At 38.0% G+C, this 24,994-nt stretch overlaps 1 protein-coding gene across 8 annotated transcripts in view; it reads left to right on the top strand.

Annotated features, from left to right (window-relative positions):
- LOC133531380 (synapse-associated protein of 47 kDa) overlaps positions 1-23,151 on the top strand; it is a 184,485-nt gene extending 161,334 nt beyond the window's left edge. For 6 of the 8 annotated variants that reach the window (XM_061869579.1, XM_061869608.1, XM_061869587.1 and 3 more), the window contains 5 exons: positions 8,284-8,421; positions 8,919-9,058; positions 12,899-13,017; positions 13,495-13,599; positions 20,362-23,151. In XM_061869579.1, coding sequence (XP_061725563.1) covers positions 8,284-8,421; positions 8,919-9,058; positions 12,899-13,017; positions 13,495-13,599; positions 20,362-20,495 — 636 coding nt within the window. In that variant the 3' untranslated portion in view covers positions 20,496-23,151. Of the gene's footprint in view, positions 1-8,283; positions 8,422-8,918; positions 9,059-12,898; positions 13,018-13,494; positions 13,600-14,728; positions 19,167-20,361 lie in introns of those variants that run through there. The other 2 variants (XM_061869622.1, XM_061869627.1) reach the window with 2 other exon arrangements.
- Positions 23,152-24,994: the final 1,843 nt, after the last annotated feature.

Below are 24,994 nucleotides of genomic sequence, written 5' to 3'. Positions count from 1 at the left end.
TTATTAATTGAGAGAGGCACATCGTTTCCCGCCATTGTATTGCTATCTCTTTCTAACTTATGGCTATATTTCACTCTTTTTCCCCCACCATTAGTGGACCACCACCTGGCAGTGGGGATGAGTTTTACTTAAACGAAATCCCAGAATGGCTCGTCATTGGCTCGAAATTATTTTAATGCCACCAGGCAGAGTTTACTCATAAGCTTCGAATAAGGTAAGTAAATTAATATGCGTTTTATTGGTAGGTAAAACGCGTCTATTAATTTGACTTGACCGTTATTCGAAGCTTATTAATTGAGACCTGTTTGTTATCGCCTGGTGGTGGTGGAAAAGAAGATGCCAATGTGACCTTATAACGTGATGATAAATTTGACAGGACAGAAGTGTATTAATATCTTAGATTCTGCAATTAAACATTTACTTCAAGAACATTCTATATATTATAATAGACAAATTTTTATCATCACCGTTTTATTAAGATTAGATTAGTTTTCTACTTAATTGTGATACCAAATCGACAGTAGAGGATATAGGCATCACTTCATGCCTATAATATCGACAGAAAGTATTTTCTGAGCGCCAATTGCCACGCACTAGAATGTCGTCTACAGGGAAATTGTCCACCCAATGTTTTGATGCCACAGCAGAGCGAATGCTGCCTGGGGATGCAGTAATGCCTACTTCCTTAAACAAGCTTTTAATCCATCCCGAAATGATCGTTCAGGAAGCACCTTTAATATCACCTCTTAGAGTAACAAATAAATCATATATGTTGGCTAACTCACGCCTACGTTTTAATAAGGAAATAGTATGCTTCACCCAAAACACAGGATTCAAGTTTTGACAGCAGTGTTGCAGGCTTTTGCAACAATTCCCATCCCGACTGCCTATAATCAGCGCAGTCCGTCTTAGACCCAAATGTCGGCCAAAAAACAATAGCACAAAGTGTTGACAATCAATTTTCAATAACATCAAATCATGAATTTGTCTGCCGGAGCAAAGAAGCAGTAACATAGCAGAAAGTGCTTTCTAAATTAACTTTACATTTATTCAGATGATCGAGAAGAATTTCAATATTCTAAATAGGTGGTTTTTGGCCAATAGATTTCTGTAAAGCAATTGATTTAAGGACATGTTTAACAAGAATGTGTGAACTTAATAGGCCAGTATCCTCAGTATTACATTATGTTGACACTACGGACTTGTAACGCAATATAAACTTGTACGAAAGTTTATATATCAAATGAAGGTCTGACAAATATTTTGCTACGTCTGAACCTGGTGGTTTCTTACAGTTTACCATATGACTGGTAGCCCAGACGACCCCTTCTTCCACGCTATGTCGTAAGTTTTCCTGGTAGACGTACGCCAAGATTGTTCGAGCAATTTTAATTGATCAGAATACCAGTCAGTTAAGATCGCTGATCACCCCCACACTTCCACACTTCTAGGACCATGTCCTGTACTTTCGGTGCAGGCAATCCCATCGTGACGTCGATCAGGAACCTTTCCAGGGCCCGCAGAGTGAATGGAGCTGCTAGAGCGCGTGACCTGATGTCCGCTCTCCAATAAACGCGATCCCATCGTGGTACTACTAGCAGATACGTGCCCGTTGCTTGGTTGAGATGGGCTAGCACTTTCGGCACCAGGTAAGGAGGTGGAAACACCCAGGCAAGGTTGTAATTCCATGCGTGTGAAAAGGCGTCGTGAAATAATGCCTTCGGATCATTTTGGTCCAGTAAGGCGTAGTTTGACACTACATGCGCCATGTGAGACGCAAACAAATCGATCTGGGGAACACCCCATTTTGAAAATACTTTCTCTAAGGCCCCCGGAAGCAGATGCCACTCCGGGGCTTGACGAAGCCGCGACAGGTGATCTGCGTGGCTGTTGTATTTTCCCGGAATGTGAACTAAGTTCAGATGGATGCGGTATTGCTCTAAGATGCAAAATATCTGGAATGTTAATTCCAGGAGTGGATTCGATTTTGTTCCACCCTGATTGCGTAAGTAAGGTAACACAGTTTTGTTGTCGCATTGGAAAAGTACTGTAGAGTTGTTCAGGTACTGACAGTGACCTTCTAATACCCTTTGAACAGCAAGCATCTCTTTCTGATTGGAATGCAGCATTTGCTCCGATTTTGTCCAAAATCCAGTCAGAGCTAGATCGTCTAATTGGGCACCCCAGGCCAGGTCTGACGCATCTGTTGTTAAGAAGTGCGATGATGGGGGCAGGTGGATTGGCTATGTTACGCGGCGAGAGACAATGGGAAGCGGTTGCCTCCTTTTGCGAAATAGTGATGAAGCAAAAGGAGGAAGCGGAGCGAGTGCGTGAAGATGACGTGAACGCACACCCGCTACGGCGCAGGCGAAGAGGAAGAAGGAGGTTGCAGTATATTAACCGCCTGCTTCCCCAGTAGAGCTATGGGAAGGGGACCCACAATATGGCTCTACCCGTTTGGGGAGGGGTTGTAGCGTTGCCAACCCCTCCTCCTAAGGCGCGAGGGTGCTAACGAACTTGGCAACCGGGGGAGTACCATGGATGAATGCTAGCGACCCCACGATGCTCCCCAAACCGGCAAGAGGGTGTAACGCCGCAGAGGGTTTAGTGGGTAGTCTTCTCTCCCCTTTCTGACTTAGAAAGGTGCGAGAGCTGTGAGTCCCACATACCCCCCACTATAGGCCGACACCCCATGGCCTGGGGATGATGCGTAAAAGCATTCCCTCTGCGTCAAAAAAAAAAAAAAAAAAAAAAAAAAAGGTGGATTGGCGAAGGCGTGCGACAATGATGCAACCACCACATCCAGTCCTCCTTTACCCGGTCAGGAATAATAATAATAATAATAATAAGGGCATAACGCCGCGAGTAACTTCGGAGAGAGCGCAGCACACCTCTCGACACCCCTGAGCCGCTCACGCCGGTGTTGCGCCTGGCCGTCTTTACGATGGCGCATCAGGTGCCCATCTAGCGAGTGGCGAGTCACCGCCTGCCTTGATAACACTGTATATCACAATGTTATGGTAGGTGTCCGGAACTCTTAGCAATAGCCCAGTCTTATTTTCCACCCAAATTCAAACCATAGACCAGGACTCTTTCCATTTTTCTGCAATAGCCTCCAATGCCTGGTGAAACCGGTTTATGGGTATCTATTTATGTACACATGAATGGGTTCCAGCAGGCGTTCTACATGACATCAAACCTCTCCAAACGGCCTCTACGTGTTGGATCTATATCCCCACGCACGCCTTATAAATGACCGGGCTTAAAAACCCGAGAGTTTGTAACGGAGATACAAATAATAATAATAAAATACTTTATTGTGCACTACAAAGAAACATACATGTTACAAACAAAAAAAAGGACAAGTAGGTAACAACAGGCGGACTTATCGCTAAAAAGCGATCTGCGAAGGAATGGCATAAGTCTGACTTGAAAATCGTGGCAAGGAGTTGAGAAGGTTTAGTAGGGCTCGGTAGTTCAACCTCCCCTTTTGAACCGTAAAACTTGCGAAGTTTAGAAGTCCCACTAACCTCTCTAAATTTTTCCGGTTGGTTTTCGCAGCGGAAAGCATCTGTTGAATTTTGCCTAACAAAATAGGGATCTTTTCCTCTGGAAGTCGTTTCTGGTTTCCCCAGGCATCCCACCCGACGCCTAAGTATACCAGTGCTTATTGGGGAGTCAATTGAGATTTTTCTAATTTCTAGTGTTTCTAATTTCTTTATGACCACCTTGATATGCCTGGCAAGTATATTCTTGTCTTGGTGAGCAATAAGGAAATCGTCGAGGTATACTATTATCCTTATATTCATGTCCCTTAGAACCTGCGCTATCCAATTGGTAAGGTCGCAAAGGTTTTCGGCGCAGTGCTGAGCCCGAACGGTAAGCAGGTCATCTGCATGAGCTCTTGGCCGTAGATAAGGCGTAGAAATCGCCTGTGTGGTAGGCTTATCGGCAGATAGAAGTACGCCTGGGACAAGTCTACCTTGCATAACCAGTCTTTCGGCTGAATGAAAATTTGGCACGCGGTGCACGTTTATCAATCCAAAATTTTCGGTCATTACATACCGGTTTAAAGCCTTCAAATTGAAAATAGGCCGGGGCGAGCCGTCGCTTTTGGGCACTATAAACATCGTTGATATGAAACTGGGAGACGGATCCACTACCTCTAGCACACCCTGTTCCTTCATTTGATTGATGATCTGCGTCATCTCGTCTGACTGCGGGCATTTGAGGTTGTTGCCGCAAAAGTTTGGGTAAACCAGAGGTGGCTCCTGTAGGAAGGGTATGCGATACCCCTTTAACATCCGTAACACGTGATCCGGTGCGTTCATGTTCTCCCATATGTTGTAAAACTGTGCCAGCTGGCCTGCCCTGAACCTCATGTCAATATTTACCTCTCTTATTGTACCTGTACCCCGCGGGGGAAGCTCTTTGTTTTCGAGCGATTCTGGGCTGATGTTGGGGCTTTTGCTGGTATTGTCTCGACCGACGTCCCCGAAAGGATCCACTGGACCCTTTCTTAAATGCACTGTTACATCCTTGCGAAGGATAGTTATGATTGTAATTACCCCTCTGGGGAAGATATGGCTGCGCGGCAGCATTTTCTTGGCAAGCATAAGCCTTACACGTAAAAGTGGTGCTTGCATATGGATGATTGCAGTAGCCCTGCGAGGGCACTTTATGAGGCACTGCTCCCTGCGAGGGAGCGCCTGTAGTGGACTCATCTGCTTGCGAAACAGTGGTCTTTTTGAGAGGCCAGAAACACTTACGAACTCCACCATAGCGCTCAATCTTAGCGGTGAATGCTTCGGTGTTGAAAAGCGACGAACTAGATGGTGGTATCTTGCGTATAGCCACCTTAAGCAAAGGCTCCTTGATATGCTTCGTGACTCTATTTGGTCTCATTTTATCACCTCGGCTCTGTGTCCACAAACCAGTTGTAACATGTCTTCGGATACTTTGAAAAGGTCGCCGCCCAAAAAGACGCTACTAACCTTGTCACGAAAGCTTTCGTACGAAAACTCTCCACCTGACTTAGTATAATCAAGTATTTCTGCCACTGCAGCGTGCAGGGCTTCTTCTTGTTTTATCAAACAAAACGTAAGGGCGCCATACGCTTTGTCAGAATGCACCAAATTAGGATATGTATCACACTGTTTAACCTCTTCGTTAACCTCCAAATCAGTATAACCCGGAGAGTCCGGAGACCTACTATAGATTTTCTGAGTTTCGGAATAGCGAATGTCATTCCAGCCCTTACTATCGAAGCGTTGCACCTCACACAAAAGTTTTATTTGCTGTTCTGTAGCTTCAAGAATTGTTGGTTCCTTTAATTTGGTTCCGAGGCCCAAAACAAAAGGTTTGGATGGGCCTGGCTGAGGTTCCGCTTCGCTATAAAGTTCTCGACTGACATTGTCCGAAACTACGGAATATGCATCACAATCATTGTCAAAAGTGTAATAGTTATCAGGATTAACAAGTGCTCGCAGCTCGTTTACTTGTTTAGTTAATGTATGGAGCCTGCGACGGGACTTTTGTCTGCCCCCCCTCTTCTTGCTGCGATAACGGCACTTGCGTTTCGAATCTGACCTTGAAGAGTCTGAGGAGTTCCTCTAGTTAGAGCAGCCACTATCACTACTGCTTGACTCAATAGATACATTCTACATCATCCATAATTCTACAATACAAAACAACAATAAGAATCGAACGGCAAAAACCGTTTAAATAATTATAATTTTTCAACAAATTTGAGGGGTAGATTCGAAAGTCTTTGTGCAATGGAATAGAAACAAAATAAATAGCTACTCGAAGATTACTTACGTGAATAAGTTTTCACAAATAGGTAACCTTTTACTAGACACTCGCAGGTAATGAACACGGAACTATAAACTTAGATATTATGCTTGTACTTGAAGCGAGCTATAATTTTAAATAACGGATTTAACCAAAGTCGTACTTTTTGTTAACACGACCTATCGCGGCGGGAAACGAGACGCCAATGACGAGCCATTCTGGGATTTCGTTTAAGTAAAACTCATCCCCACTGCCAGGTGTTGGTCCACTAATGGTGGGGGAAAAAGAGTGAAATATAGCCATAAGTTAGAAAGAGATAGCAATACAATGGCGGGAAACGATGTGCCTCTCTCAATTAATAAGCTTCGAATAACGGTCAAGTCAAATTAATATATTTAATATGTCTATGTCTCACGGAAGTTTTGTTAGTAGAAATTTCTTTTATCGCTTTCATAGTGTCACTTATGATTTATGAACATCAAGTCAAAGTTTGCTGTCAGCCATTTTTAAATGTGTTTCGTATTGTTTTACCTAATGACAGTTAGGAGCAAGAAATTCAATTATAAAACGGGTATTTTTTTTGCAACTGGGTATACTCAGTTGAGACGTTGCCAATTACATGTCGCACTACTAAAACTACTTTTACTACTTTAACTACTTTTACTTTTTTGGTTTGGTTTTAGTGGTAAAACTAACAGCAAACTCAAATCGTACAAATTAAGTGACGACAAAACTAAGTTATCTCCCAACCACATCAAGAACTTCCCTCGTAACACAGACATTTAGTAAAACACATTTATAATTCACGGCACACAAGCCCACCATGAATAAACTAGTGTAATTAATACCAGAGGATAATTTAATGAAAAGGACCGCCTCTGCCCGAAATTGGTGACCCGGTTTGGTAAATTGAATAACTTCTGATTGCTTTTGATTTGCTTTTATAGTCTGCCATAATAACTTGCGCAGCGGAGCGCGAAAATATATGACACGTTGTTATGGCTCTTCAAATAACATTGGGTTTGATATTTTTGTAGTTCCTATATAATTTGTCAAGTGATGTGATAATTTTTCTTTTCTTTGTTAGTGGTTTATTTAACTACTATTTCTATTCTCCTCTACTTTGATTGTCTTTACAAACCCCCGTTTTAATATCAGCAAAGATCCATTTTGCGAAATATTCTCGTAGTTCAAGAATGCAAAGAAACTTTACCAGACCGTCATTTGGTACGTTGCAACACCACTCAGCCGGACCGCAAACTTCCCTTTTTTATCAAGTAAGTAGTACAAAATTGTGACAAATTAGGGTGCAAACGTGCCTTACTTATCTGATCGATGTGACCTTGACAATCCTCCTTGAATGACTTCCGTTCCACAGCTTTGTTCAGTTTTCCCTTTCAATTTACCTCCGGATGATAAATCGTTACTCGTTCGCGCCTGAATCATTCAAACAATATCTCGGAATTAAAAAAATCAAGCTCAAATAGAAGATTAGCTATCTCGAAATTCTTATCACACCCTGGCTATTATCACAAATTGCTTAATGCAAACCTTCTTGAATATTAAACGATGAAAGAGAATGCGAAGACTTTTTTTCTGATTAGAATTATTAATGATTATAAAGTATCGTCCTGAGCGTAAGGTGTATTTATTATATCTTTTATTGTGAGATTTTGTGTAAAAATGCTGGCTTTTTTACAACAACTTTAGACTCCATAATAAACACTTTCCTTTTACACATCAACGCTTCATATGTTGCCATTTTCTTTTCGTTCAAGTAAATATATTCACTTTGTCACCTAAACGTTTTTTCTCATGACGAGTCGTACTATGTATCCAACGTTAACGTGTTATTCCAATCTCCCACGTTTATAATCTGTCCTGTCATTTCCAATCCAAACAGTCTACCAACGCCGACAGACAAGAGCTTAATAACGTCTGAATTATTGAGACGTTGCCAATTACACAGTGCTAGGTAACAATCAGAGTCGACACGACAGGCACGGAAATTACATGACAAGGGTTGAGGAGTGTCCTAATTACTTGGTTATGGTTAATTCTTGGGCTCGGAAAGCTGGCTTTTGCCTTTGCGGCTTTACAATTATCGTATCTAGGCTGGAGGAGTTCTGCGAATGAATTCGTATCACAGTTACTTCTAAGAAATATGTGCCGCAATAGTTTAAGTTTTGAAGAGTATCCAAGTACTTTCCGGTAGACGTAAGCAAATTAAATTCTAGCATTCTGAACAGGACATTTATAAAAGGTAGGACTCCATTACAATTTTTAACTCGATTTTCTTTATGAGGTACTTTGATCTCAATTTCTAAATCGGTCCTATTTTTTAACTTCCTTTCCGAAAACAAAGACCGGGTTTTATAACGGAACTAGCGGAACTTGCAAAATATCCCTTTGAGATATTTCCTGACTGTTAACTCAATTCATGTTACGATAAACACATATTTATTTAGCTATTTTTTTCTTGGTCCTCAGAGCATCTTGGGCGAATTCAACAAAGAGCAAGACGCGTTCATCAAGGGGCAGGCGGGTACCGGCGCCGCGGCCGTCGCGCCGTGGGTCGGAGCACCCAACGAGGCCGCGCTCAAGGAGGAGTGCCTCTCGTTGTCCACTGTAAGTACACACGGTCCGCAGGGGGCGGCGCCCCACACGTGGCGCGATGCCCCAACGAGGCTGCAGGAGGATGAAGCAGTTGTGCCTCTCACTGTCCACTACAGTACAACAGCACAGCGTGGCTAGCAGAGGGCGGTGCTCCACAAATTGGAGCCCCAAGGAGGCCATACTGAAAGATGATGGTGATATTAAGTATTGATACAGATTTCAATTTCTTGCTATGAAACGGGTATGGATATGATTTGTCAGCTGTCAACAGTGACATTACTGGTCCCGAAATTTAATTTTACAGGACGCGTTTTAAATTCAGGTGAGCTCTGCACTTTAAGAAGCTGTCTGCTGTAAAAATGACTTGGTAAGCAGCAAAATGAACACGATTATACCAGGACGATATACAACGAAAACAAAGGTGTCGGCTAACGGAATATTCACAAAATCCCTGTAAGGTTAATTGTGATGTTTCGTAAAATTATAAATTCAAACGTTAAATATTCCAGGACCGAAGGAACTTCGTGCGCGCGCCACCCGCCGGCGTGGAGTTCGAGTTCGACTACGACAAGATGTACCCTGTAGCCACCGCCATCATGGCCGAGGACTCTAACCTCGAGAAGATGCGCTTCGACCTCGTGCCTAAAGTGTAAGTACTTTCACACTAATCTAATCTAAGTAAGATTTCGAGTAAATCTGAGCTTCTTACATTGAATCGCATTTAAAGGACGGTAGCGAGTGATCGAGTTTGCCAATTTACCTGGAAAACAGGACGTTCAAGTAGCATAAGTAGAGTTCACTAATGTCCTAAAAATTTCAAACCACGTACAATATCGACTGTATTCCTCAACGAATAACTTAAAATACACAAACTATCTGAGCTAAGCGATAGCCGAGCATTACATAACATGTACGACCAACCCCAAGTGAAATTCTTGTAGGAAAGTCGTATATTTCTTTTCAAAGTAAGGGGAGTCGTATAAGGCTACTTACACACGGCGTAATTTTTCTCGTATACCATATACGAGATTTTGTCGGATGTCTTAGTGACAATTAAATTGGTATGGCAACTTTGAAAATCCGCATCCTACGGATGCGAAGCATGGACACTAACACTCAAGGAAGAAAACATGCTGCTAGTTGCCGAGAGGAAAATCCTCCGTAAAATATTGGGCCCCAAACGAAGACCGGATGGAAGTTGGACAGTCCTTAAGAACCGTGAGATTGAAGACCTAGTGGCTGAACCTAACATCATGGGAGAAAGTAAAGCCCACAGACTCCGTTGGTTGGGCCACCTTGAGAGAATGGACGAAGATCGGAACGTAAAAAGAGCGTACCTGGGTCGCCTAGCAGGAGGACGTCCTATCGGACGCCCTAGGTATCGCTGGAGCGACATGGTGGAGGCGGATCTGCGCGAGCTTCGAGTCGACAATTGGCGAGAGGTCGCACAGGACCGAGAAAAGTGGCGCTGTCTTGTGTCGGAGGCCAAGTCTCATTTTGGGTCGCTGAGCCAACGGAGTAAGTAAGTAAGTAACTTTGAAAATCGTTTACGGCGTATGTTCGTGAAATTTACCGTATACCATAGGGTCTTGCCACCGAAGATGCGAGATTCTCGAAATCATTTTAACGAATGCGATGCTCAGTGGCGCTTGTGTTTATGTTGTTTCGTTCACACGGACAAACACAGGTTTCGTATACGACGCTAACAAATTATTTTTCAGCTGATAGTATTGGGTTCCTGGAGTAGGTATATTTAAGTAAAAAACATTTATAGGTTTTATGATGTTTATTTGGAGAAAATTGGAAACCAAATTTGTTACGTAAAAATACCCTGTTAATGAGATAATTAAATGAGACCTCATTGAACAGATTCTAGAACCTTCTTTACCTAACCTCAGCTGACCACTTTACGTTGATAATTCAAATGACAAGTTTATAATAAAATAACATTTAAGACAGTCAATTGCTGACATGATAGAAGTGACGTCGAATCCTGAATATTTTTTTCTCCATTTTGTTCGAGCCTTCCTCTCCTGGTTATCTTAAACGTAAATTCACTTTCATCACTCCCCGTCCAGGATGTGAACTCCGTTCCTTCCGTTCTCTCAAACTCTCGAGTCCTTCTCACCGTACGGGTTTTATGTCTCTTTCGCCGTTGAGGCAACCCGTCTCTGGAATTCCCTGCCTCTCTTTATTCGACAAGCCCCAAGCAAACCCGTTTTCTAACGCCTACTTCGCAAGTATCTTCTGTCAGAAGAACTTAAGTAAGGTTCACCATCATGTATATGTACATAATTATATGTATTAGTTTATCTTTTATACATTATACACCGTGTTTATTTTTTTCCGTTAATTTCAAGGGTGCATCCCTGAGCTTAAATTGAGTAACTTTCTCAAAGACACCGGTATTCTAATTAACTCCATTTCGGAGATAGTCAACAATTAACTTTTGTCTTATAAGGCCCTTACGAGCGTGTACACTAGCATTAGGGCCTGTTTACATATTGATTAGTGTTTAGTACGAGTTGATACATTTGTTACTAAACGTAAGTCTGTCTGTCTCTGATTGACCCAATGGTTGACTGGTAGAGAATGCCTTTTGGCATTAAGTTCGCCATTTGTACATTTTTCTTTATGTGTGCAATAAAGTTTAAATACGAGTAAATAAATAAAGTGTTAAACGTCTTGTCTGTTAAATGCACGTGAATATTTTTAGATAGATTTTGGTTTGATAATTGAAAATAAAATAAATATATGAAAAGTTTTCTTAAAATCTATTGGAAGTTAATTGTTTTGATGTAAAGTACCGTATCCTAAAATATCGGTAGCACCGTATGGAAAGACCGCATACGTGAAAACCGAATGGACCTCGCGCCGTGTGAATAGCCGTCTCGTATACGGTAAAACCGTATGCGAGGAAATATTGAATTGAATAGTCGCTGTGTAAACTTAGCCTATAAGAACGCCAGTTTATTGAGCGGCAGATACAAATAGGCTGAGGATAAAATATGATAACATAAATCTTTCAATGCCGAGGCAATAAAGTTTGGATACGCTTTTTATCATTCAGTTTTGCGAAATTGCCGTATCCAAGAAAAACTATTCCGGTAGTTTGTTGATATTACGTAACAACCTTTGAAAATGACACAGATTCTATTCAATTCAATTAAGGCCCAATGTTGGTATACAAATTCATTAAATTATCTTAGAAATAACAATTACATTAGACAACATCCCATCTTTTAGTTCAATCAAGGAATGGTGAATTTATAATATGGAAATATGTTTAAATAGTTTTGGACTGCGAGTCTCACGAGAATTTTATAAGTAGTTAAAATAGAGAAACATTGTATGAAATAAAATTTTAAAGTAAGAAGAAACTACGCTGTTGAAAATCGGTTGTCTACTTATATAAATTATTTGTTACGCTATTGAAAATCTGTTGTATATAAACTATTATGCCTTCCTCAGCGCTTAACCTTTTGACCGCCAAAGACGTCATATGAAGCGCGCGGCTATAGCCCAATATGCGTACCGACAAGGTTCACGATTACGCGCCGTGTGCTATAGGCGTGGCGTTCAAAAGGTTAAATTCTTGGTCCAGCTATGAACGCCTAAGATCTTCATGGTAACAAAACATGATACACCCGGCTGTACCAGCTATAAATGGCTAAGGACAGGGCCAAGCAGAGCTTGTACACAAGTGGTAAGCAGAGTCAGGGATTGTACAACCGGTTTTATTTAATACCTGTAAAACGATTGTCAAACTATTACCGCTATAAAAAGAATACCTATATTCCTTTTAGTGGTATTGTTTTCATTTCGCTTTCGTTTTTATCGCTATATATAGACTATTTTAAATATGAAATACCTTTATTCAATACCGCTATTCATTGCACTTGAAAGGTAAGATGTCAATCAGACACTACTACTAAATCACAACAAATAGGTGTAATATTGTAATGTCACGCGATAACATTCTGCATAGCTGGCTGAAGTGTTTACTATTATTCTGTCCTTCATTTTATTCGAAAAGGAAAAGCCTAGCCAAAGTACTAAGTCCGAAATATTCTGACATTTTATGAAAAAGGCAATGAGACATTTGAAGAAACAAATAAAGGAGTCTATAGACATTGACATGGTTTTTAAGGGTAACATGTCAAATACAGGTATTGTTGTCTAATGGCAAAATCGCTAATAGACATGAATACCGTTATTGATTATACCGGTAATCAAAGCTTTAGTGATATAAATAGCGAAATACAACTATAACCGGTTATACCTCATTTAAAACCGGTAGTCAGTATACCGGTAACGATCCCTGGTTAGAGTAGCATTAAATATCCTTTATTTCGATTTCCGGAAAATGCCTAGATGGTCGTTCTTTTATCGTTTGTTAACACTTATTGTAACAAATATGCAAGTCCGAGAGTGACAGGAAACGAGCGACTGTCCTTGATAACTAATTGATTAACCGATTACGTTCCAGCATCACGGAGGAGAACTTCTGGCGGAACTACTTCTACCGCCTGTCGCTGATCTGCCAGGCCAACGAGGCGGACGCGGTGGCCGCCGGCTCTCGTCAGGCCAGCGCCGACGACTCCCAGGGTATGTAGTCTGTGTCACGTGCCATGCATGCTGTCAGAACTGCCCGTGTAGCCCAAATATTGCTTACAAATGGACAGAGGAAAAGGATCCAACAGACAAAAAACTGGCAATCAAATTTGAGTTGAATTGGCAGCTAGTAGTGTTGTTGCCATCTGCTTTAATGGCTGGTACTGCTGGAAAATTGTCTATGGCAATTTTATGCTTGTGGTAGTAACCTACGTATTGCTATAAATAAAAATTGAATTGGTTTCATCTGAAAATAGTGGAATAGGTCGTCAATGGGTATATGAATTTATCATTAATATCAATACGAAATGAGAGAAAAATAGCTGTAGACGATCATTTCACCGAATTTCCTTCCTGTTCTTGTCCTTTTAACTTTATTTAAGTGTTTAGTTGTGGTCTGTTTTTAATTTACTTCACCATGCACTTTTTTTTATAATTTGCTCATTGTTTATTCCCTTACTCCAATAATAGACGACAGCAACGAGCTCATACTGAAAGAGAAATCCTCTCAGGAGTCGATCGAAGACGCCAAGCAGCGGATAAAGTCGCTCAAAGTCGATAGAGAAAACGACGACGGTAAGAATAATTGAGTTTAAACGACTGGGGATTTTCAATTGCGTTATCAACGTCATAGTTTTGTTTTTATTTGTCTACTGAAGACTTTTCTTTGACGTATTGTTGAGTTTAAACAGTTTCTCAATTTCTATTGTTTAAATAGTTATTGAGTAGGATATGAAATGGTTTAAACTAATAGTTTTTTTTTTTACTTGAGTGTTTTTTTGTCATTCGTTTTTCAGCTGTTTTTTTTTTTCACTACTTGATAAACGCAATTGAACGTCACCATGTCACAAAATTTTGAGCAGCAGGTCTTAAAATTGATCTCGTCAATTAAGTTTAAGTTCTCTTCAATACCATGCATTTATTTTCCATTTATATTTGTTTTTATTTCATAATCAGTTGAACACACATTAGCCATATTATTTAGTATGTTCCCATCGTTCTCTGTTGTGCAGTCTTGATCAAAGTCAATGTCGTGAAAAATATACGTGGTCACCGCTGCGTAAGCAATATAAATGATCTGTCATTATTAGTGGTTCATCTTTATTTTTGTATATCATCGGCTGAAGTCGCAAACTTCATCTTCCAGAAGAACTTAAGAGGCTTTAGATATTGTCTTTTGACTAAAAATTCCTTAATGACCTTGAAATGGAGTTGCCAGATTTGCGTTTTTTGCCGATGCTATGACAATAATAACATGTTATATATCACTGTCATATTTGTTTGTCTTGTTTCAAATTATATGTTTGACTCGATTAGAAACAAAAAATTGTGGATCATTTAATAAGATATTTGATATCGCAGCGATGACATCAACTAAGCTTTAGACTTCTTTTGGAACTGTAAAAATATAATGACACTGTCAAACCAACTTTGAGAAAACTCTTGCATGCTTTTGGATCTTACGAATTAGTTAAAGCTTAACTAATATTTATAGTATTTATTCAAATTAAACATGACGGAAAATGGATCTGTCGTCAGATCCAAGAGTATTATAAAAATATAATTTAATACAAAATATATTTGCATTAAATGATCTTCTTATTATATAAAAAAACAACTTTTCAAGAAACAGTGCAAATATAGTTTGTGCATATAAGTGTTACTCTGACAGCTGTTTTAAAGCATTTTCTCTCCCGGAATGCAGCTTAAGCAACGCATGGACTACGGGGCATCACTTATAACACCATTGCACGGTTCTTATTCACTATAGGCTCTATATGACAAGTATATATTAGTGTTACTCTGTACCAGCCTGTCGATAAGATATGCCGGGGATCATATTTCTAATTTATGTTTATCATCGTATTTTTTAAAGCATACATTTGTTTGAGGTTAAGGATGTCACTGATGCTAGTTTTGATTTCAAAAGACGTATTGATCCTGAATTAAACAGTTCCCAGGGAAAACGATGTAAATTAAATAAAGCTTGCGTTTTTTACGTCGTGTGAAAATAGCGTCACTTTTGATCTCGCCCTACGGTGGGGAGGACTGACAATGATAAGATAGCCAAGACAAGGTGAAAATGGAAGATTTTTATAAGTGACAACTTTAACTTAATATTGACTGGGTATACCCTGAAAGCTAAACGTTAACTCCAAAGTTATCCAGACGCGTTATGACCGAAATGTGTAATGCTAAACCAATTTGCGCTATACAGCAATGTTTGGCATAGGACTTGGTGTAACGTCGTTAAAAATTAATTGACCATTCATAAACCTTATGGTAACGAAGTAGGGCGTTCTCAATAGAAGTTTTTCCGCGCTGGCGCAGCAAGTTGCCAAATGTGCCCTGTAAAAATACTGTACCTACACACGAACTGTATGCGTCAGTCTGAAATCTCAAAGGTATAAAGAAAATAACATGTAAAAAAATGTTTAAATACATATTTCATATGAGTACAATAAGAGCTTTGGGTAGAGAATATGTACTGGAGTATGTTATCAATGCTTTTAGGTAAACCCAGTCTGTGGTACGGGCCTAAGAAGAGCCTTAGGAATACTGAATAGAACCGGCAATCCAGTCGAGGCTTCGAGGCGAAGTGTACTTGCGATGTTAGGCTCTTCACGTGTAAGGTTCGGTTAGGTCGAATAATGCCATAGTATAATCAAAATGATGGCGGGGCCACATCTTACTTTATTATAATACAAGGACGCTAACCACGAAGAATTTACGTTACGGTCATGTGAGGTCACTTATAGATTCCGAGATTTCACTGTGACAAAATACAAAGTGGCCAAGGTTCACGATTTTCACACATTATTACTTAACTTTACTGGTACTTAACCATACTTAAACTTACATCCGACTTCGTTCCGAGGACGGGATTATCCCCGTGGAGGAGTCTCTCTGACCACCACGGCGACAATGTCGTCCTCGAGACGTCGGAGGTTATTTTTAAAGTATACGCGAACTACAATCTAATGGATATGTATTTTTATTGATTTAATATCAAAAAACCCCAGTCAATTTGGACACCACAGACAAGATAATTATAATGTTATTATTGCAAACACAATTAGGGCGGCGTGTATGTATTAATGACTTTTTAAAATGACGAAACGTTTAAATAATTCGTTTGGTTGGGGAAAATATATTCAATGGAATATATTTTATCAAATTCGCTATATAAGAAGTTTACGCACAGTCACGTTTGGTATAAATTCGGTCTCTTAATACTAGTTTGATATTTCGTGTAAATCGTATCATTATTTAGATAATCATACAGTGAAATAAGTAAACATGTATAGACGTTTAATTGCACTTTAGTGTAGATAATTTGAATCACACGAAAAAAACATATAACTGCGACAATTGTATAAGATGGCATTATTCTACCAAACCTCTATCACTGTTTCACTGTTAATTCTATCACACTATGATTTATGCATATATAAAGAAACTATTGCTGTTCGATTGTTTATATAATATAATATATCAGCTCCATATCTCACCGTTGTTATTTATCATCATATATAATGAATGTTATGACAATATCGCTTGTCCCGCTGGACGTAACTGTATATATTGTCGTGTCTTTATATATCACCTGTTGTATCACATTAAATATATAACTAGGTCTGTATTTCAATAGCTATATAAAAAAACTACATAAAATTTTAGAAAAAAGCTATTGAGGTATTCGAACTGTATACTTGTCTATCAAATTTTCAATGGAACCTATTTTAATGTCTACTGAATGTTATATATATGTCTAAGTATTGATAAATTCTTGTACTAAGGTTCTATAGCTCCGACACAGTTTAGTACCGCTCAGTAGCCTCCTAAGTCCCGATGTCTTTTAAAGGAAAAAAGTCAAGTCAAATTTTGAGCTATAATGGAACTATAGAAGGTTCCAAATTTAAAACAGCAAAAATGACTCCGGGTCTAAGGAGGGTAGTTCGACTATGTTTCTGGTTTTGACATTGCTACCCGATTTTAAACTTTATCGACATCGCTTCCAACTCTGTTTTGCATTGACGTGTGCTTTTTTGTTTCGCTTGCATTTCTCAAAGTTGGTCTGATTTCAACGTGTAGCAATGTTGAAACTTTGTGTTTTGTAAATATGAAGTGTTGTCAGTTTTTCGAAGGGATCGCATACCAGCCCAGACATGAATAACACGCTTGTCTCTCTCTAACACTTCAGAATGTAACTAGTGATGTGGCCCTAAAAATCCAAAGCTAGTCTACTTCCATCTCTTTCACTCGATTATTACAAGGGCGATAGAGATGTAGATAGACGATTGAATTTTGGATATAGGGCGAGCGTGCTTTGATAATTTCAAATATTATAAAGTTCTGTGTGATCGAGATGCGAGTTTCCGAAGGTTACCCGTCGTATGGCCGCGACATATCACGTACGTGACAGTCAATTAAAGAATACTGCCTCTAAAACTTCAAGGATACAAAACTGGCTGGCAACACACTCTTCCGTATTTCTTTTGTAATAAAATATTTACAATTAGACTAGGTCGTTACATTGTATCTGAGATATCCAGTGTAATTAAATTTGTGTAGAATAGTATTGAAGTAAATCATCTATTTATAATAGTTATAAGGACGGGGGGCTACGGGGGCACTAATTTTGCATTGTGTTTTCAGTTATAAAATTTCATTTATATACACAAATCAACTTAGAATTACTATAATTTTCGAATACAAAACTAATTTGATGATAAATAGCATAAGGCAATGTTTTAAATTGCACGACATTAAAAAAAAAAGATCGCGATACACACCCTGAATTTCTAAGGTTTTAGGGTTGGCTCATCTCCCCTACGCTTTAGGGTTGTCGAATCAATGTTAGAAATGTGTAAGATATCTTATAATATTTATATATATTATTAATAGTTGTAGTGTGCCCCCCAGCGCCCCCTGGTGTCCGCAAAGAGAAGTTACGAGCACTGGCCTACGTTCCCTCGCAGCAGTTACCCGAGCCTAAACGCGATTACAGCGAGTGGACAGGTGGAAGGCCGAGCGATGCGGGGTTTTGAGCAGGGGCTTACTGGAAATGCAAGAGTTACAAATGTGTGTCAGTTACTTCATTGAAAGATTTAGACTTAAATTTTGTAATCAGATGTATTAAATGTATTAAATGGATTATAAAACTAAACTTCGTTTAACAGAATGAAATAATTATTTATCATGGTGCGTATTTTGGATGAAAATGGCGTTGATTATTGGTTTAGTTGATATGTGTAAATTGTACAAGCCGAAATACATTTTACCTACATTTGATGAATTCGTAATAAAAATAATTCGAATGATTATTACAAAAAAAAATGTGACAGCGTGACAAATGTAACAACCCTATTAAGAACGTGTAGGCCATTAAAAATGACGACGTCACTAAGTGAGAGTGCTATGGCAAACACTGTTCAACCGCTCGTCCTTCCACATGTCCAACTCGTCAAAAATTATAAAGTGTCTTTAAATGTAACTAAATAATCTGGCTGTTGTGTGTTTTGGATCTTCGCCGTTGTCATTATATTTAAAAATAATAATTTTATAGCGTTCCGTTACCCGTTCTTCCATGACATTCATGTAGGGAGGAAATTGCTCGAACTACTTACGTAAAATACCTTCATAAAAATCACCTTGTTCAAATCCTTATGAACTGCAAAATGTTTTTGCTTAATTCGGAATGTTGATGTGATAAATTTTAATAGATCGCAATGTTAAATTTTCCGCCGTTTGGTGATCAAAGCTACTTTCATCGGATACTTGTGGTTCCTAGTAATAAAAACCTAGTTTTCGTCCACACTTCGTCAATGTCAAATGAAGATTGATGACGTGCCAAGACGGGGAACCAAATAAAATTAACAGCTACGGAAATTTTCCTTCATATATATACCCAAAGGATTAAGTACGAAAATGCGACATGTAAAGTAAGTAAAAGTACAGCAATTTCATCCCTACCCTACAGTAGTACGTTATTTAGTTTCTAAACGACTTGGAAATGTAATTTAGTCAGTTAGAGTAATTTATCATCAGTACATGAACAATGTTTAGAACAACGTAAAAGTTATTAAATTGGCATTATAGTTAGTTATTATGAATTGAAATAATTATATTATTCTAAAATACATCGGTCTTGTTATTTTAGTGCCGGTTTTGAGAAGTTTTTCTGAAGGTAATATCACTTTTTGATTATTGTAAAGATTGCAAATAAGCTGAGTATTCGATACTAAGATCTAAATAGCTAACTCTTTGAAAGCCTAAACTCATTGTGAGTAACTTAAAATATTATGCTATGGCGTACACTGTCAATAATATAGGTAACCTTGCTTTCAATTAAGGGTTATGAATGAATGAATGATAATCTTTATTTCAGGCAACTCATGGCCCATAGATAAATACCTTAAAACTAACATATATACATACAGTCGGAACGCTCACCACAAACGAATTAAAATTCCCATTGTGCCGAGATTTCAACTTCGCGACCCTCAGGACGAGTCCAGACTTTACCATTACATACTTTACGATGTTATCGACCTTCGTAAATCGTTATGTCATGACAATCTGGATTTTTTCGTATCAGCATTGAATAGAGTACTTTTCTTGCTTTGCGGTCTTTACGGAACTGCCTGTTAGTTCCAGACAAAACATGAAATGATGATAACATATTTATGATTCAATTCGCATCGGTTCATATGTTAGCGAAATTTCAGAAATTTACAAATGTTTTGCCTCAAACTCACACTCTGGACTTCTGGTATATCAAGTGGAATGCTATTTTATATTTGACTACAATATCTTTACATACCTGTTTCATAAATTTTGATAATTATCTTAAGTATCTCTTTATCAACCATACGACAGAAGATATCTTTTTAATTCTCCAAATTTCAGTGAAACGGACCATCGAAACCAATGAGCATATAATATAGAGCATATAATGAACCGATTTTTATATTATTAAAATTTCTTGAATACCTATAGAATACTGAATAGATAGAAATCCTTATTCTGTGCAATATAAGCGCAATGTCATGAACTGTATGGCCTAAAAATCTTCCTCTGAGTTACGAAAACGTATGGATATTTGGTAACTTAACGGAAAGTTACATAAATTTTTTGTCCCATATTGGGATTTCGTGTTTATTCCGCCTAGAATCAGGAGCTCTTCAAACATACCAAAAATCAAAATTTGAAGTCGAAAAAATCGACAACAAAATAAAGATTGGCCCAAAATAGACATTTACTCAAATAGCATTCTACTCGCTCCGAACATGAACCCCATAAAATACCTGCCTCTCACTCGTTCCAATATTACAGAGCAATGGGAGAAAGAGTTAGAAGCCGAGCTGAACGAGTACGAAGTAGTCGCCGGCGCAGGCAAGCTGGACGACAAACAGTGGGACGAGAAGGAGTGTGAAGACCTGCTGGGCGATGCTGAGGACCTCAAATAAGAATTTAAAGGTGTTTAAGGAGTTGTTATACTGCAGAGATCTCCAAATTTTAGAAGGCTGCCAGGATTTCGACTTTCCTGCGTACTTTTAGCAGGTTCTATGACCTGTAACAAAAATTAAGAGATGTTTATGTTGTTGTAATGCAGAGGTTTTCAAATTTTGACCTTCATTGGCCTTCGATCAAGCGGGCTGGGTTGTAAGGCCTTTGGCTCTCTTAGCTTTCTTTACGCGGGCTAATAGTAAAGGCATAAGTAGTTTGGAGACCTCTGTTATTAGAGTTCGACCGAAGTTGCAGTTTCGGAATAAAAATCGGCTAACTCTAGAGCAAAACCGAACCTTGATTTCGGTTTCGGCAAAAAAAAAACCGTCTTCGGTCGGACACTAATCTGTTATTCTGTATCGTGAGAGTCCGAAATAATTAAACTGTGAAGACCAAGTGTTAGGGACCGTTCAAATCGGTATTTAATCCCTCCCTTCCCATTGGTTCAGCAGGGAATAAAAAATATGTTCCAAATTCACACATCAAGGTCGTTTTCTGGTTTGTAGGTTAATGTTGTTGCAGTAGGTAATGAGTCGGTACTCTTTATCTTTGGCTCCAACGTGTCTTCCTATCAGGCAATTCGTCGAAAGTCAAGTGCCGTTGTGTTCGGTCCTTAACTTCGGTAGATTCCAAGCATTAATAAACCTAGTTCAACGCACTTATTCAAGTGTTTGGATAATCGTGGTTTTCATATTAACGGTGAAGAAATTTTTAAATTGCCAAAGTAGACTTCATTGTAATTTTATTTTGATAATTTTCTCGATAATATCGAAACGTGCAATCATATAAAATAAATAAAATTATACAAGCTTCGGGTGAGCTCAATTTTATTCTTATGATGAAAGTTACATGTAATATTAAGGTGCATTATTGCATTTAACTAAGCTAGTTTTTGGTGACAATTACATATAGATTATTTATACAAATACCAAGCTTATAAAAGGCCTAGATTTGCTGCTATTTAATTTGTTTTTTACGTACTATTTTCTGGAGACACATTATTATTAATTAAAGGCATACTCTTTACATGTTGTTAATGTGGTTGCAAAAATACATAACGCAATTTTGACGACAAATGCAATAACATTAAATATTCATTGTTTAACAATATTCGAAGATTTATCGGTCATGGCATTTTGAATGAGATGTTCCGTTATTTATCATAAAAAGTATCGTCGTCTACGGGGTAAAGTGCCGTTGTTAAAATAAAAATGAAATATATTTCTCCCCTTGAGTATTAATTAATTGCAAATTGGCGGCAAATTATATCAATACAAGACAAATGTTTGTTTCGTTTATCTTCTAATTGTGTCGCTTGTGTTTTTAATAATCGCTAGTTCAGTAACTTAGTAACGTATGCATGTGTTGATATGTGTAAGGTTATATTAGTGAATACACATAAACCAAATAATGTAGGTTTAATTGCCTACTTGTCAAAAGTCCAGGTGCGATGATACAATTTGAAATAATTATATTTAAATATACACATGCATTTTCTTTATTATCTCTAACTATGCTGTGTTGTGTGAAATAATCATTTGAAATTTGGTAATTTCCAAGAAATAAATTTGAATTTGAAAATTTAATAAATAAGTGTAATTATTTTTTTAAGAAGAAATTTGGGTTATTTTTTCATAGAAACACGAATACTTTTGATTTAAAATACCTATAATATATAATCTCGCAAATTTGGCAATTTTGTGACGCTTTCTTATTAAAAAAAAAATATGAGCCGTCACAAATTATCCTGTATTTGGCAACATTAGTGGGATTCGTGATTCTAAGTAAAAATGAGCCAACATTGTTAATTTTCGAAAAAAAAAATGTTTCTTTTTTCTGAAAACTCCTTTTTGAAGCTTCGTACTACCACGCCATATTGCCAATTTTCATCAATATATCTACTTTGATTGTTCTAAATATACCATTTGCAATATAAGTACCCTATAATGTTAGCTTTGATATACCATTTGAATATATATGTTTAATGTTTATATTTAAGTTATAATACATTTTGACCTGAGTGGCTTAAATGACTAATAAAGGGGTTAGGTTAGTAACTCAAATATCGATTTTATTGTAAATATGTTATATACAATGATAACGTTCACTTTGGCAAATCTAGAAGAATTATTATTTGTCTACCTAAGTGTAAGGAGCCTTTTTATTTTGTATGCTTGCCTGTTTGTTTGTTTTATTGAATTTGTGATTTTATTTTCAAAGTCTATTAATAAATTAGTAGTGTGCGAGTTTGAAAACATTATTTACAGTACATATGGTGCTACTTTATAGCACTAGTGCGAAAATTTGCATATTACGTTACTGTGTCGAACATTTAAAGGGCCATATGTACTGTAAAACGTTGTACGATACAAGTGCGAACAATAGGTAATTCGCAACTCGTGTCGATTTAAAACACTCCCTTCGGTCGTGTTTTAATCGATCGCCACTCGTTTCGAATTTTCTATAGTTCGCACTTGTATCGTAATGTACTATTACTTTTCGCTAAAAATAAGTAAATATAATTACGATTAGACTGTTGCTAAGATACTGTAGATTTATTCTCTTTTCAATATAATAATAAACATTCCTATGTGATTCAATAAAATTTCACCAAAATACTGTTTATTTTATTACATCTATTACCTACTTATTAGAAGGTTAACGAGGTAGTTGTGGGATTGTTTTTAAGGTTAAATATTTAACTATAAATTGAATTATTTAACCCATTGAACGCCTTACATTACAAATAAAAACGTTACTGACACGCCAAGATCCTGATCGCAAGCGAGCTAATGTAAACCTTCATTGAAAGTGTGGAGGTTACTTTGACAGCGTAAGTCACATCGCCTATATTGTCCATGGGGCGTGGCACGACTAGTAATACAATACAATACAAATACTCTTTATTGCACACCTCTATACAGAAACAGTACAAATAATACACCACATAAAGAAGAGGTAAACAACAGGCGGTCTTATCGCTAAAACAGTAATGAACTTTACTTGGCGTTCAAAAGGTTAACTTAACTTTTTCTTAATGAGTATAATCATTAGTTTCACTCAGCCATGCCGTCAACCACGTCATAGTTGTTCATAATAACTTCTCACTACACTCCGAGTTAAGCGAGAGGCTATGAAACAAGATGACAATAATCTGTACTACTTTGGTACTTTACCCTATCATAATGTGTCTGTGGTGGTCAAAAAGAATGGATTCAAACCTCGAGCAGAATAATCGTTCTCGAAAAAATAAGATTAATAATTCGGTCAGGTACCTTATTATATAATAAGGGGAGGTTAATATTTAAGTGGGAGGTTTATGGTGGGCCTAAATATTAATTATACCCACATCTATTCAATTCTTCTCTGTATTCTGAATCAGAAGATAAGCTTTTCTGACATACAATTTAGGTACTTATTTGTTCTGACGACAATGAAACCAACATATATATGTTGTCGTCTAAAACATGCTAAGTACCTTCAACAAGGAGATTTGTCAGTTACTCGACTATAGTCATCCAAGATGACGCACAGATATGTCAAATCTAACCATTAACCTCATGACAATACGAGTCAAGGCACGCGTCTTTGTGAATGGCACGCTCTATACAGCAACTGCAAAGTTCGGGCTATTGTTTGACAAGGTCTATGTTGAACTAATGTTTACGAGTTCAATATTTATGACAGTTATGGGTGTTTGGTTAATAGGCAAATGTTTGGTTTAGTTCTGGTTATTTGAAGAGTCGAAATTAACCCGATTCGAAGAATGATTAAGACACGTTTAAGATCTTTAAAAGACGGATAACTAAACGACATGTCAAAATTAACATTTATTTCGATTCCGCTGTGATCCCAGTAAGATCTATCCACGATTATGGAAGGTAGATGCAAGGAACAAAATCTCCATATACCAAAATGTGTCCGACAAAAAACCATAAATAGGTGGCGCTACAATACCTAGAATACTTGAGAAAAAAATCTAATCATAGACAGCGCACTTCACTCTGTCAATAACGCCTAGGTTCTTAGCTACTCTAGCGCTAGTCTGGTGAGATTTGGAACTATTATTTATAGCTGACAGCTGGACATTTTTGCAACAATTCTGCCTAGGAGTTTGTTCCTTGCATCTACCTTCCATATCCACGATATTTCTAACGTCAGAGTGACATTAGTTGCCCGAATCGAGCTGCTTCTGTCAATTATACGACATACAAACGATATCTAAATGAGAACTTATCTAAACCAGAACTCATCGTATCTCATTATTGAAATCGGGCCGTATGTTATTTATAAAACAAACGAGCCAAGTGAGAATGAAGAATGTATTACAAATAGCAACCAGGGATGTCACTAATGTCGCATTATTCACATTCGCGAATGCGAATACGAATGTCCAGGATGCGAATGTCCGAATGCGAATACGAATGTCCGGGATGTGAATGTCAGAATGCGAATACGT

The sequence above is a fragment of the Cydia pomonella genome, chromosome 2 (genome assembly GCF_033807575.1).
Source record: "Cydia pomonella isolate Wapato2018A chromosome 2, ilCydPomo1, whole genome shotgun sequence".
Classification (NCBI taxonomy): Eukaryota; Metazoa; Arthropoda; class Insecta; order Lepidoptera; family Tortricidae; genus Cydia; species Cydia pomonella.
This window is presented reverse-complemented; position numbering and strand designations above follow the sequence as displayed.